This window comes from Polypterus senegalus, chromosome 3, assembly GCF_016835505.1.
Source record: "Polypterus senegalus isolate Bchr_013 chromosome 3, ASM1683550v1, whole genome shotgun sequence".
NCBI lineage: Eukaryota > Metazoa > Chordata > Cladistia > Polypteriformes > Polypteridae > Polypterus > Polypterus senegalus.
Window position 1 is genome coordinate 218,426,196 of NC_053156.1, and position 15,393 is coordinate 218,441,588.

At 37.7% G+C, this 15,393-nt stretch overlaps 1 protein-coding gene across 1 annotated transcript in view; it reads right to left on the reverse strand.

Moving 5' to 3' along the window:
• Nucleotides 1–1,801: 1,801 nt before the first annotated feature.
• The window catches only part of slc41a1 (solute carrier family 41 member 1), a 69,002-nt gene continuing 55,410 nt past the window's right edge, over nucleotides 1,802–15,393 (reverse strand). Inside the window, exons 10-11 of the mRNA XM_039748491.1 lie at nucleotides 15,112–15,260; nucleotides 1,802–8,351 (exon numbers count right to left, since the gene is read on the reverse strand). Coding sequence (XP_039604425.1) covers nucleotides 8,166–8,351; nucleotides 15,112–15,260 — 335 coding nt within the window. The 3' untranslated portion in view covers nucleotides 1,802–8,165. The remainder of the gene's footprint in view (nucleotides 8,352–15,111; nucleotides 15,261–15,393) is intronic.

The following is a 15,393-nucleotide window of genomic DNA, read 5'->3' on the forward strand; positions in this document are numbered from 1 at the left end:
AGACAAGAGTGCAGCTGGATGACAAATTGGACTGGACTGCCAATACTGATGCTCTGTGTAAGAAAGTACAGAACCGACTATACTTCCTTAGAAGGTTGGCGTCCTTCAACATCTGCAATAAGATGCTGCAGATGTTCTACCAGACGGTTGTGGCGAGTGCCCTCTTCTACGCAGTGGTGTGCTGGGGAGGCAGCATAAAGATGAAGGACGCCTCACACCTTTACAATTACTTTACTATTACGCTGTGCATTCTGTGGTATCATTAACTATATTTGTGCTTAAAAACTTAACAAAAATATATATTTACATACAGTTCATACGGTCTGGAACGGATTAATTGTATTTACATACAATCTTATTGGGGAAATTACTTCGGTTCACGACCAAATCGGGTAACGACCAGAGTTTTGGAACGAATTATGGTCGTGAAACGAGGTTCCACTGTATTATTATCAGACAAAATTACAGGCATTTTACGGAAATACAAACCAGTATTACTAAGAGAGAAAATTAAAGTCACACAATACAGTGACGCATATTACAGCCACATACAAGGTCCCTTGCCATTTAATATAGACTGTTCCTACTAAAGTTTATGTACTGTTCTAGCACCCATTATTGTAACGGGCTTAATGTCTAGTGTACATATAATGACATTTTGACTTGTTGAAAAAAAATCCAATATTTTAACTCCTTTTTCTGTGGGTAAACATAATGCTAGGGAAGCTACAGAGATAGTACATAATTATGAACATAGAAAATATATAAAAATAAATCGGAGAACTCAAAAACAACAATAACAAGTTTAAGTAAAGACAGGTTAAAATGAGACATGACAGAAATTTTCAGAATTATGTAAAGAATTGGATTTCAACTGTTTCGAATATGAGAGCACAGATGAGAACAGGCCAAGGGTAAATTTCTTACAAATTTTAGGAAAACCAGCGATATGTGCAACAAAGTGCAAAGCAGGCTTATGAAAATTAATACTTTTGAGACATTCATAGCTTGAATCAATAATATTTTGCAAGAAGTAGGTGAATAGTGATTGACAAGCTACATTAGGGCTGTTCTTATCAAAAGTGTTGCGTCACACATATGCACCTAGGAGACGGTTTAAAGTCTCAAATAGTGCCATTTCTTAGTCGGGCAAAGGATTGGCACTGTCACCTGATCCTTTCTCCTTTTGTCCTTCTACAGACCACCCGAAGAACTGGCATCCCAATGACATCATCACCAGTCTAGCTCCTGCTGGTGTCACTTTCTGGCCCTCTTTGATGATATCATATTCGACACCCAGAACCACTCTTCCTGCCACGTCAGTTCCTGCTCCTGCCTCTCTGACTCCACCTCTGTTCAGCCATATTTATAGAACAATTTTTCAATTTATTAGTCACTTCCATTTTGGACTACAGTCTGTAAAGACATGTTTATTTTTCTGCCAGTTATTTTTAAGTATACAGAGTTTCACCTTCAATGGGAACAGCCAGAAGGCATCATTCCCAAATGATCGGTTCATCTCAGCAGTGGAGTTGTTTGGCTACTCATTTCAGCTGCCTATTGAAATGGTGACACCTCCAATCTCACTCTGGCATGGAGCTTTGTTTTCGCACAACCAGTACTCTTTTCTTCAAGATGGAGTGATCCAAAATGAACCGCTGTGAGATTTCAAATGATAGAAGGAGAAACTCCCAGGTAGCCCATCCCATTCTTGATGTAAATGATGTGACAACAGAAAAATGAACAATAGTAGAAGAGTCCTGATAGAGAACAAGCAGACAACACATAGAGAGTCATGCCATAAGAAATATCAATCTTTTTTTATTATGCAGATCATTTATAAATACAGTAGGTACAGTAAATGTTTGGAACTAATGGCACATTGGTGCAGACAATCAAGGGAGCATGCCAACTCAGAAATGCATGCCTTTCAATGTGCAAACAGAAGAGTTCTAGCACTTGCACAGCAGCCCTCGCCTTTCTGTTCTTTTACAGCACTGGCAGGTAAAATTTAAAAGAAAATGACAAGAAAATGAGAACAGCTCTTCCAGGTGTGCTTTCTCATATTTCTAGTGTGTATCCCCAACAGAGAGATGAACTCTGCCACTTGCATCACTCTTGTAAAAGGAAAACACAGTTGTCATGACGACACCTTCCCATCAAGCCCTTCCTAGCAGCGGTTAGTGATTACAAGTTAGGCTGCAAAAATAAAACATACAAACAGGAAAAAAAGGAAGCTCAGTAATTTTGGAGGGACTGGCAGCTTTGAATAATGGGATATTAACCATAAAAATAAAAATGAGGTACCAAAGAGAACCTTGGTAATCAACACCCTGAAGGTGTAGTCCACACTCCTAGTTTAATGCAGACTGCTCCTCGTGTACTCCTTTGCACATCACCACTGAAAATAAATAAATTCTGCATCCTGCTATCATTTTTCAGATTTTTCACTTGCCAAATGTTTTTTCTGGTCTGTTAGCTGCAAAAATATCAAAGGAAAACTAAAGATGCTAAATGTGTTCCTATGCTCAGTTGATACTGGCTAACAGCACACTCTTAACAACAAAAACATTCCATGTGAGAATTTCAGGCATGCTTTTCTGTGGAATTAAGGAGATTCACATAGATTTACTTGAAGATGATCTCCTCTGGCTTTGGAGGTCGAGTCTTGGGAAGAGAGTGCATGGTATGATTGCAGTTTGGGATCCATGAAGGAAGTTAGGTGTAGTTAGAGATAATGGTCGGTATTTGTAAAAAGCAAAACAATACAGTCAAAAGTATTTAAATTATTTATTCATTACGTTTGTTATGATTAATTTTTTTTTTACTCTATTTACTGTTTGTTCATATCTTTATGGTTATTCTGGTGACATCATTATGTCGCCATTTATTGGATTTGTTCTCACGGAAGACACCATTGTGTGCTTCTATGTTTTATGGGTGCCACCATTTTGGATTAGCAGCAAGCGGTAAGACTGCTAGGCATGGAATACATATGCAAAATGACTTATGACAACACGGGGACCATGTTACTCACTTAGTGAGAGAGACTTGTGTTGAAGCAACAAGTCTATTATAGCTTTGATTCTGGTTTACAATTTATGTTGTTAGGTGGGTTTGCCTTTGAACTTGTTTAACGATGATTGCTGATGCATGCAGTACTATATGACCGAATCGCCATGATACGCCTGATGAATTTACTCGTATGAAGCTGCAGCGGGGATTTGGGATGAAGTCCAAGTCTTTGACTGTTCTTCTGGCAAGCGCTAAAAGGAAGACCTTTGTTGATGTTTGCCACTTGTTATTTTTCCATCTGTCCAACAAAATACTTCTAAGCCTATCCAAACACAATAGATAACAAAAAAGAAAAATTGGAATTCCATAAAAAAAAATGAAAATGCAATGTGGGGGATGTGGGTTATACTGTCAATAATTCAGATTTATCTGCACTCTGAAGATCTTTGCTGATCCCACATCCCAGGAATAGGTAATGTGGCGTGGTGGCTGAGACGATGGACTGTTTAATCCCTACAACTGGCTCAATGTGACCATGACCAAGTCAGTTGGCCTTCTGCGGTGGAGATAAAAAATGATAACATCTAGCATAATAAGTATTTTTGTTTATGTTTTGCAGATTGTCTTCATTTGTAAAACTGTCTTTATGCTTTTATGTTTAAATAAATACATTTATCAGATATGAACTTTGCAAGCTGAATTTCCAAAGCAAGAATTTACTGGCCAAGCCAGCTAGCCTGGGGACAGGCCATAACCAGAATAAGAGCTAGAATCAACAATGGTGCTGTGGCTGAATAAGACTGGTATGAAGTAGGGAGTCAGTTTGGTCCAGGAGGTACATTAAGGGAAATAAAGAGAGGCAACAACGTAGCTCAGTCTCCCTGCCATTTCCCATCCATGGAGGAGAGGACCACCTCTTTTGGCAGCAATATTCAAAGGCCTTACTGGATCAAGGACCACGTTGAACCAGGCCAAACCAAAGACTAATCAATAAGACCATGAAGTGCCTGGTAGCTTACTATCCGGTTGTGTTAGTTTTCTCAATGGTCACATTTGCACTGTTTATTATTTTGTGCATATTATCAATATTACATAAATAAATGTATAACTTCTTCTCTCTGCCTTTTCTGGTACTCGGTTAAATTGCCTGGGGTTACAGATGTAAAAGAAAGAGGGAGTGGTGAACTACAGTATGAGAAAAGTATGGAATTTGAGACATTTTATTAGGGTCCATATCATAAAGTATATAAAAGGGGAGAACAGGGTCACCCTATGACCCTAACACAACAAAATATTTTCCATTGTGCCAAGCTCAGAAAATAAAGTCTGTGCACTATTCTGAAAATCAGGTTGGTATACTGATATGAATAAAAACATCAGGTAACTAATAAATAAAAATGTAAACCTTAGACTGGAGAGAAAACTGGCACAGAGGCACAGGGTGGAGGTCGCTACAGTGCTGACCAGTGTGGCTGTAACCCCAACCTGATCTGACCACTGGCAGACAGCCTTAGTAGGATGTAATACTTTCAAACTATCATCGTTTAAAACTGACAGATTAAATGGATAGTCTTGCAACAAAAAATCTAATTACTTGATTTAATGAATACAAAGGATTAAGGTGGTCTTGTTAGAAAGGGTCTGTGTGACACTTTTTGAGAAAATTGGTGACATTAATGATGCAAGTTTGATTTACACAAGAGACAACTAGGATAGGTAACAATACAAACCCGTCATTCATAGAATAAATATAAATGTATATTTTACTCATTACTCTTCAAAAATATATATTATCCACCATTTTTCTCTGGCTCTTAGATAAAAGCTATACAGTTAAGAAGCCAAGAATTGCATTCATAACTAGATATAATACCTGTACAAAAAGTGCAAGAAATATACTACAATTCTCACAACTTACAGTTACCCCAAACATGTATGGCATAGCAGATGACAGATTTAAAAATAAAGCCATGACAAAAACAATCAGGAGCTACACAATTCTTGGAATTCTCACATAATTTGTGCCAAAGTTAAAAATAAATAAATGAATAAATCTCCCATACATCAATCCATACATTCTGTAACCTGCTTATCTGTTTGAGAGTCAGTGGAAGCTCATACCTGTGATGAAAGCAAGGTGGGAACCGATTCTCAGTGGGGTGCCAGTCATTGCAGGGTACAGACTCTCCAGTAGGGCCAGTTCTAAGTTCCTATTGATCTTCGGGTCGTGGGAAGAAAACTAGAGAGGGACACAGGCTTGGGAAGAATTCCACAAAGACAGCGCCTGGACTGGCACTTTAACTCATAAAGTTAATTTAGGGAAAAATAGAAAACTAAACTGTACTGCTTAATAAATATCATAATTGAAATAAGTGACAATTATATATATTATTTTATATATTTGTACTGTAAATTTATTTATAATGCATTTTTAAATTATTATATGAGATTTACTTCATTCAAAATTTATCTGTTGATTTATTTATTTATGCAGTAATTATTATTTGTTTGCTTTACGTTTTAATTTTGGCACATATTATGCATACTATTTAACCAGCAGAATAGAATTTGTATACAAAGAAAAGTAAGGTTTGTAATACTTCCATTAAAAAAAAAAACAGCAGATGGCGCTGTGGCAAGCAAAAAATAAGAATAATAAATTTGATAAATACAATTAACATGATTGGGAAAAATTAAAATACATTCTCACTGAGCAAACATTAAAAAAAATCTTAAAATACCTCTGAAATGAGTCTGTACATTTTTGGACAGTACTCTTTCCAGATATTTTTGTTGGGTGATATTTCATTTCATCTTGAATAAAGCAATAGATGAAAAAATCACTACTCTTTCACGGTATCAATAAAAAGTAACAAGATTTGTCACAAATCTGAAAAACATATACATGTGCAGCTGTCATGGATTGAATCCAAACATTTCCATTAACAAACAGCTTCATCATTCCAACACCTTAGTATTCAGCTATCTGAAAATAATTAACAATTGAAGAAAATGTCATCAGATTAAACCATGGTGGCCTGTAGTGAGATCAGACAGGCATGTATGAAGAAGTCAATAACCATTTCTTTCACAACATGCATTAAATATTTTGAGATGTTTTATGGAACATAAAATGAAGGCGAATTAATTTGTTGGGAAATCGTGCAAACTCACAAGTTTTTGCTTCGGGAAAAAAAAAAAAACATATGAAATGCTTAACTAAGACAAAAAAAATCAGATTTTTTTTTTCTCACTGATTGTTAGTGCTCAACAGTCTAAGAACAGAAATGAGAAGCCTGATTTAGGAACTGTGTAAACACCAGATGAAAGAAATGGCATTAACAGGGTTCCTAATGGGTTCCTTAACTGGCACTCTCACAATGCCCATGTTGAAGAGGCTAAAGGTTAATATCTCAGCAGTCACTCTGAATCTGTGCCATAATAAAAATAGCTGGAAAGAGAAACTATCTTGTCAAAATGACTGTTCCATAATGATCCTTACTGGCATAAGAGGGTACTGGGATGGTGACAGTAAGACTGGGAGGTGGTCCCAACATTTTTTTTTGCTTTCCTCATATATGTATTATTTTGTGGGTTTCAGACTATTGCATATCTTTGTGAAACAAACATGAACACAAACAAGAAAGATTAGTTCTATCTTATTTTGTGAGAGTTAACTTTTATCCTGCCAATGTCTGACACCGCCACATACAGTATGAAAACAGATCTTCTTACTGCTTCTTACTGGCAGTTGAAAAAGCCAGATTTTTCTCCCCTGAACAACGCAATATGCATTTTCTTCACAGGTAAAGGGAAATTAAGATCTAAATTAGTCAGCTTTAACCACAGATTTCTCAAAGAGGAAAATGTGAGGATGAATGATAAAAAGAACCACAGCAGGTACAGCTTTTAGTCAATACTCTGCCCGAATATGGACCTTCTTTGCTGTAATGTTGACTAATAGCCACGCTATAGCTGTGCACAATAAAAGATGCCAGCACCTTGAATTACCAAGACTTTGCTTTTGGGCATTACCTGGTCACTTCCTAAAAAAACATTATTTCCTGCAAGGTAAACTAACTACTGATAGGCTCCTCTCACTTATTTCACGACTTTTAAAGTTCCCATTTATCTGCCATTAGCAAAGATAAACATCACCATGATGAGAAATCCATCCATCCATCATTGCTGATGAAGTTTCAGGTCCACTGGATGTTAAAGAGTCTTCTAGCAGCATCAGGCAAAGGGCAGTAAATACCTCTTGACAGGGTGGCAGTTAGATAAAACCATAGAACAACTAAATATTCTCTCAGAAAATGAACAGTGAATGAATAAAGTCTAGAGCTAACCTGATGGACACCAAAGCATCCAATCAATTTTCTCGAGCATAAACTGACAGCTTTGGATATAAGGCAGAAGCAACCCTGGATGGGATACCAATCCATCACATGGCTTACACAAACACACGTCCACAATGAGTCAATTTACAGATGCAAATCAGTTTAAACTTCACATACAGCATCTGGGATAAAGGAACAAGCTATTTGTATAGACCCACTGCAAATGTGCAGGTATCATACCGGCTGTAAAATGATCCTAGATGACTCCAGTTATAACCAAGTACTACACTGTGCCACCCTCATCCTGGAAGAGTTATGCTTTTAAAATTACTGCAAAAAGAGACATTTTAATAAACCTTCAAGAAATCTGTGCAATACAAAGCAAAACAGGAAACACAAGAACCTGGTAGGGTGGAGCAGCGTCAAAAACTGTTTTAAGTTAAGCTAATCTATCTGCATCTGATTCTCAAAGCTCCCTGTTTTATTGGATAAAGTAGACTTTCTGTGCTCTGACACACTTGTGTTATTTGTGTGGACCCCCCACCCTCAGTGGCTCAGGGGATCCTGCCCAGTACTAACTTCCCCATTATTGTCCATCATAATTTGACAGAAAAGTCAAACAGAATTACCAATCAATTACTACAGTCTTCACCGTGATCATATTTTAGTTCACTTTTGCCAATATGAATTGGCACCAATTAATCATTCAATGAAAATAATCCCCATTGAAAAATAATGAGCAGTAATATATTCACAAAAAGGAATAAATTAAAAAAAGCAAGTCCATGAATAAAAGGGACAAGGTGAGGTCTAGTCACCCACGTCTGCGTCTCGGTCTCCAATGAGCCACAGGATATGGAAACTCAGAGCCAGGAATCCAGTCCCCAACAGGTCCCCGAGGGCAGTCAAGTAAGGAATTGAGAAGTTGTCTGGGTCCATTCCACGTCCCCACATCCAATGGACCATCCAGTCTGCAATGTAAAGCAGGATCAAGACCTGTCAAGAATGAGAAAAGGTTACCAATGATCTGCCTAACATGTACAAGCATGCTCAAGATGGTGCTCAATATCTACCAAACTCTTTTTAAGGTTACTATAAGTAGTAAAAAAAAATGCACTGAAATCTGAGATCAAATATTGCATCCTATCTAAACTCTGAAACTGTACGCTATGTTTCAAGTCACTCTCTTTGGGACTAAAGAGTTCTCATTTTCTAGGACTTTACATAATTTAACAACCAAGCAGAAACTTGCCCCCAGAGAAAAGCCTAATTCATACACTAGTGCAGGCGAGGATCTACCATCAGGACTTTCTGGGTGCAGACCTAGGGACCAATAATGGCAAGGGGCCTTTAAACCAAATTCCCAACGTTCGTAAAATGATCAAGTGTCTGGGTGGTGAAAGGGTAAAGGGGGAATCACCAACATCTCACTGAAACAATCTAGCATATGCTCGGCAAAATTACCAAGCATGAACTAGATGAAATGATCGAGTGTCTGCTTTCCGAAATCAGCAAGGGGTAGCCCAAAATGAAATTGTCGACCCACTAAAATACCACTCTGTTGTTTGCGAGCTGCATTGTTAACAGTAAGATCAGCTCTCTGCTAAGGAGCTTTATATATTAAGTTGCCCAGGGGCCTAAGGGAATCTTAATCTGGGCTTGCATGAATGACTGCCTGAGATATATATTATGCAGAATAAAACACTGCAAACAAAGCTATGTGGAAAGTGTTTTGCTGGTGTAACTACATTATCTTTGACTGATTAATCAGGACTAAACTTGTTCACCCTGACAACAAACGTTTCTTCCTAAATTTCTATTACCATCTTCTACTCATATTTGGCTAGGCTATACATTGATAGATATTAATTGTTCTAGTTCCTAATCATTTTTTATGAGTTGCACAAAATACTTAAAGTCACAGAAGATTGACACTATGCAGACTTTCGTGCATGAAGACAGACTGAGGAGATCGTTCCTCCCACACACTATGCAACTCTTCAATTCCACCCGGGGGAGTAAATGCTAGCATTATTCAAAGTTATTGTCTGTTTTTATTACTCTTTAATTTAATATTGTTTTTTGTATCAGTATACTGCTGCTGGATTATGTGAATTTCCCGTTGGGATTAATAAAGTTTCTATCTATCTATCTTTAATTAATATACACATAACTGCACACTGTTCCACTGTTTAAAGGTTATTTTGAGAATGAGTTAATCTTAACACTTCAAACCTTAGCCACAGAGGAGGGAGTCAAATAAAACCATTGAAATAGCCAAATGAACGTGAGAAGGACCCCTTGGAAGGGTTGTTAGAAAAGAAGTAAAAGAGTGCAAATTATTTGAACCCCTCAACATCCCATTCTGTAATTTATTGGTGAGATTAATGGAGGAAGACCAAGCAATAACAGATGTGAAACAGGTGATAAGCCTAAAATTTAAACAATCTCATTTTCACATCTAATACCAGAAAATGCTCTCTGGAAGGCAAAAATAACATGATTCTGATCAATCAAATGTTTAAGCTGGAACATTGCAAGCTCTTAATTACAAACTTAACAGAAAAATGAAAGTGTTCTTACATCTTCCATCCTTAAAGGCCAAAATAATGTTTTTATAGTTAGCCTGAAAAGAGAATCGGTATCAACCTAACTTTGATAAGAAACCAGAGGTGTGTAAACGTTAATTCACAAAACAATTCCATGTGTTGCTGATGATGTAGTGTCCAACTCTAAAAGGCAATATATTATGGTGGTGGGGCATCTGTATGCATCTAAATTAATTTTGACTAATATATAGTATGCTGGTCAAATATCATTATAGCAAATACCAAAGTCTTCCATTTGTTGGCCGGGACAAATGTTCATACAATGTCGTGTTTAATGGATTTCACAAATGTCAGTATAGCAAACTTTTTTTCAACTAAAAATGCCCCCTAAGATAATAATGCAATGCAAAAAATACTTAAAGTTGTGCCTACACCTTTGCCAGGTCTCGGGAACCCTGTCTCTTACTTGTTAGACCAAAAGAAAGTGACAGTATGTTGTGAAATTTCAGGCCTTGGGCAGTCTCGGTGAGACTATAGGCGTGACATCATACACATAGCCGAATTCTGAGTCAGTGCTCCATCGAATATCCGTGTGGGTAGCTGTGTGCGAACACTGTCCTGTTCAAGTTTCATATTGCTTCTCAATGTTTTCTTTGCAATGAACAAAAAAAATGAGAAACTGCGTCAGTGGACGCTGAAAAAAAGTTACATCTAATGTCTCATTTTCAAATAAACTTTTTGCAGTTTAAGAAGGCATTGTCAAGCTTGGGTCAGAGAGTTGCACAACAGAAAGAAAGTTGAGTCCAGGTTTCCAAGAAAAATACAAGTATTTAATTACTGTATAGAGAAAGCAGGTACAGTGTCAAGACTTCATTCAAAATACAAGCTGTTACTTTAGTACTTAAGCACATGAGATAAGAGCGTTGATAAGGGCAATCGTCCTGCTTTAGCTCCAGTCTTCAGATTATAAGAACATCAGTGGCAGACCAGGAGAGTGCGAGGAAGAGAAGGCAAAAGCCCAGTGTTCTAAACATTGTGCAACAAGCATGTTACACTCTAAGCCTGATCCTGCAGAGGACAACCAATTGCTTTACCCATGGTTTACTGTTTACCAGACACAGCAGAGCAGCTACGGGGCTGTCCTTACACCACTGTTATTAGTGACGGAGAATTGCAGGTGACCCCAGTCACAATACAGGTATACGCATTTTCCCCATATTCATTATAAAGAAATTTATATGGTCCCGTTAATTTTGTTACAAAAGGGTTCCACCTGTATATACCAAATATGAATGATAAAGGAATTCATGCTCAAGGTATTTACATTGCTTCCCAGTATGAACACTCAATTTTATAAGGACCCAGAGACTTTAATTTTGTATGATTTCAGACACAGATAGATCTTTAGCAACTACAACTATAATATCTAAAACTGTGGAGGTAATTTCAGCGTTTATTATAGATCATAATCTCTCTGATCCATCTTTATTCATATTGAAGATAATATTCTTTTTCATTGGCACATCATAATTAAAAAAAAAAAAAAATCAGTTTTTGTGTATCGATAATAACTTATTACCTGTTAGGGAAAACTTGCTGTGTGGGTTTGTGAAATGTTTGAGATTGTGTCTGCCTGTTTAACTAAGACAATCTGTAACATTTTATTCTTTTAATTTTGTCCTATATAAGAATTTATTATTAAGAAGATCATATTTAATGTGGGATGTTTGCCAGAGAATTTTAGTTTGTTTCACTATTTTTGGAACCTTTAGATATACAAACTTATTGGGTGTGTTATAGATTATACCATTTATCTGTATACTGATTGGTGCAGCGGTAGTGCGGTGGTAGCGCTGCTGCCTCACAGTAAGGAGACCTGGGTTCGCTTCCTGGGTCCTCCCTGCGTGGAATTTGCATGTTCTCCCCCAGGATTTTCTCTGGGTGCTCCGGTTTCCTCCCACAGTCCAAAGACATGCAGGTTAGGTGCACTGGCGATCCTAAATTGTCCCTAGTATGTGCTTGGTGTGTGGGTGTGTCCTGTGGTGGGCTGGCGCCCTGCCTGGGATTTGTTCCTGCCTTGTGCCCTGTGCTGGCTGGTATTGGCTCCAGGGGACTCCCGTGACCCTGTGTTAGGATATAGCGGGTTGGGAAATGACTGACTGATTGGCGCAGTGAATTCATTTTTCAACAGTGTTATGTAAATGAACCTAGCTTACTTAAGATTGTTACTCCGACATTTTCCTCAGCCTACATTGAGAACTTACCTGTTGATATGTGGGTTCCACTGGGTACAATGTTATATTAAAGGATGTCTGTTTTGTATGCTTTGCACTGGTGTGGTTGGCTGTTATTTAAGAGTATTTGTATAAGAGAACTTCTACCCTCTATTAAATCTTGCACATCTAAACCTATTTTCGTCTCTGATCATGCTCCTCTAATCCTGGAGCTCAGATCATTTTGGTTTATAAATACAATTGGTGTTAGCTGATATGTTCTCCCCATGTCTGTGTGGGTTTCCTCTGGGAGCTCTGGTTTCCTCCCACGGTCTAAAGACATGCCGGTTAGGTGCATTGGCGATCCTAAATTGTCCCTAGTGAGTGCTTGGTGTGTGGGTGTGTGTGCTCTGGGGTGGGCTGGCGCCCTGCCCGGGGTTTGTTCCTGCCTTGCACCATGTGCTGGCTGGGATTGGCTCCAGCAGACCCCCCGTGACCCTGTGTTAGGATATAGCGGGTTGGGAAATGACTGACTGACTGACTGTTAGCTGACTTTATTAAATTCATTTCTTTTCTTTTTTTATATTTTATTTTATTAAAATCAAAAAACATTCCATACATGCAAGTCACGTTTAACAAGAATGGTTTGAAACAAATCGACTCCCACCCATGAGAAAGACAGCTTGGTCAGCAGAGTAGCACTTTAATAATAGTAAAAATATGTAAATAAATAAATAAAGATAGATGGAATTGAAAAAGAGGGGAGATAATCCACTTTCTCAATTTAAATGCTTATTCTAAAATGTTATTTATCAGGTCCTGCCAGGTTTTGAAAAAGCTTTGTACAGATCTTCTAAGTGAGACTTGGATTTTTTTCCAATTTTAGATAATATAAAACATCAGTTATTCACTGACTTAAAAGAGGTGAGGATTCTTCCAGATGAGCAAAGTAAGTCTACATGCCAATAATGAAGTAATGAAGGCAATTACAGTTTGTTTTTCCTTCTCCACTTTAAGCCCATCTGGAAGTACACCAAACACAGCTGTTAATGGATTAGGAGGGATTGTGACACCAAGGCTGTCTGAGAGGCATTTAAAAATTTTTGTCCAAAATTATGTTAATATTGTGCACACCCAAAACATATGGCCCAGTGAGGCTGGAACTTGATTGCAACGTTTGCAGGATGGATCTTCCCTGGAAAAAATTTTGGACAATTTTAAACAAGACAGATGCTTTTGATATATAATTTTAAGTTGAATAATTGTATGCTTTGCGCATATGGCTCTCGAGTGAATTCTATGCATTGCTACCTTCCATTCCTTTTCTGAGATGTTGAGTGAGAAATCCTTTTTCAACTGTACTCTGGGATCTTTGAAAGGGAGGGACTGTAAAATGTTTTTATGTATTACAGAAGTGCTCTTTGAGTCCTCAAGATCAAAATTTCTTCTGGTACAGAGGTAGGTGGGAGGTGAGGGAAATTGGGTAGGTTTTGTTTAAGAAAGTTTCTAATTTCAAGGTAGTGAAAGAAATGTGTTGCTGGAAAGTTAAATTTGGAGTGTAATTGTTTCATAGGATGCGAAGATGTTGTCTATGTACAGATCTCTAAGTTATTTAATCCTGGATGTTTTCCAGACATTTAAAAACTGCGTACGTTTGAGAGGGTGGAAAAAGGTGGTTAAATTAATTTTAATGCAAACGGTTATTTTCTTAGGGACCAATGCTTCATCAGAGATTTGTAAAGTAAAACTCTAGGAAACAATGAAGGCTATATTAACAGAGCAAAAGACCTCACATGAGTCACATAAAAATAAATTGCAGAGTGGATTATCGCTGCCGAGTACCAAAATTTCTAGAACTGTTCTAGAATATATGAGGCTTTACATAGAAAAAGAGTGTCTCTATCTATAATCAGAGTTTAAACTTTTGATTACAAATGAAGCAGAACAATTTATCTAAGTTAGGTCATCAATAGTATGAACATGGAGAGGAGGATTTACTTCCCCTAGAGGTCAAATAAAAATGAATTCTGTTAATGACCAAAAATGTTTGTGCATACGGCACAATTGTTTTATTCATGTTTAAACTATTGTATATTCCTAAACCTATCAGCTTCTAAGAATGCCCATTTGCAAAATTGGAGTTTTTTTTATTCTGGGTGGATTTGCACTGAATGATATGAATACATGCCAAATCCAGCTTCTTGTTGACTGCTGTCAACAAGTAAATAGCATATTATTTATTCTAATGATGCATTCACTATTGTGAGTTTGGCTATTTAGTTATTTTAGTAACCACTTTATTAGAATACAGGGTCACTGGGGAGCCACAGTGCTCACCAGGATTAATGAGGCACCAGTCTATCTCAAAACACTGAATTGGAATGACTTATCTATTCTTCTCTCAAGTTGATTGTGACTGTAAATTTCACCCTTATGAGTGAGGGTGTGCGTGTGCAAGAGTCTACCCTAGGATAAAATTGTACCCAATCTGGACTTTTCCCTTGAACTTGCACAACTCTGAATTTAATTAAGCCAGGTAAAATAATGAATGTAAGACAGAAAATTATGTGAATTCCATCCATCCATTTTCCAACCCGCTGAATCCGAACACAGGGTCACGGGGGTCTGCTGAAGCCAATCCCAGCCAACACAGGGCACAAGGCAGGAACCAATCCCGGGCAGGGTGCCAACAGTTTGTGATATTCACATCACTTTCACAAAGTGAGGTGTTTAGCGTGCACCTGCTGAAGCATGCCTGTTTCACAATTAGGTTAAACAGTATAGTAACATTTCTAAATGATGAATAAGTAACATAGCAGCTTTGGAGTGGCTTCTAAAACTAACAACAGAGATTAAAAGAGCTGCTTTATAAAACACATAAGTAATCAGTATCAAACATCATGTTCAGTCTAGTTGCCGTGTGTTTGAACAGTAAAAAAAACAAATAATGCCTAAAACAACTTTGTTCAACAAGGATCAGAGTATTCTAGTTACCTGCAAGAGAGCAGCAGTCATGTAGAAGGCAATGAAGATGGATGTTAATGTTGTATGGCCACCCTGCATTGAGTTGATAGTATACAGGAAGACCAGGTGGCCAGGCACAACAAGAAGAAACAAAACACGGGCCGATCGTGAGTTCACATCTGCAACAACAGAAAGAGAGTCAATTACTTCAGTGAAAAAGGGACAGTGAGATCAATGGCAAAAAACACTTACAGCATCCAGGGCTTAATCTCCTTGGAAACAGGAGCCAACAAAGACAACAAAAAAAAAGAA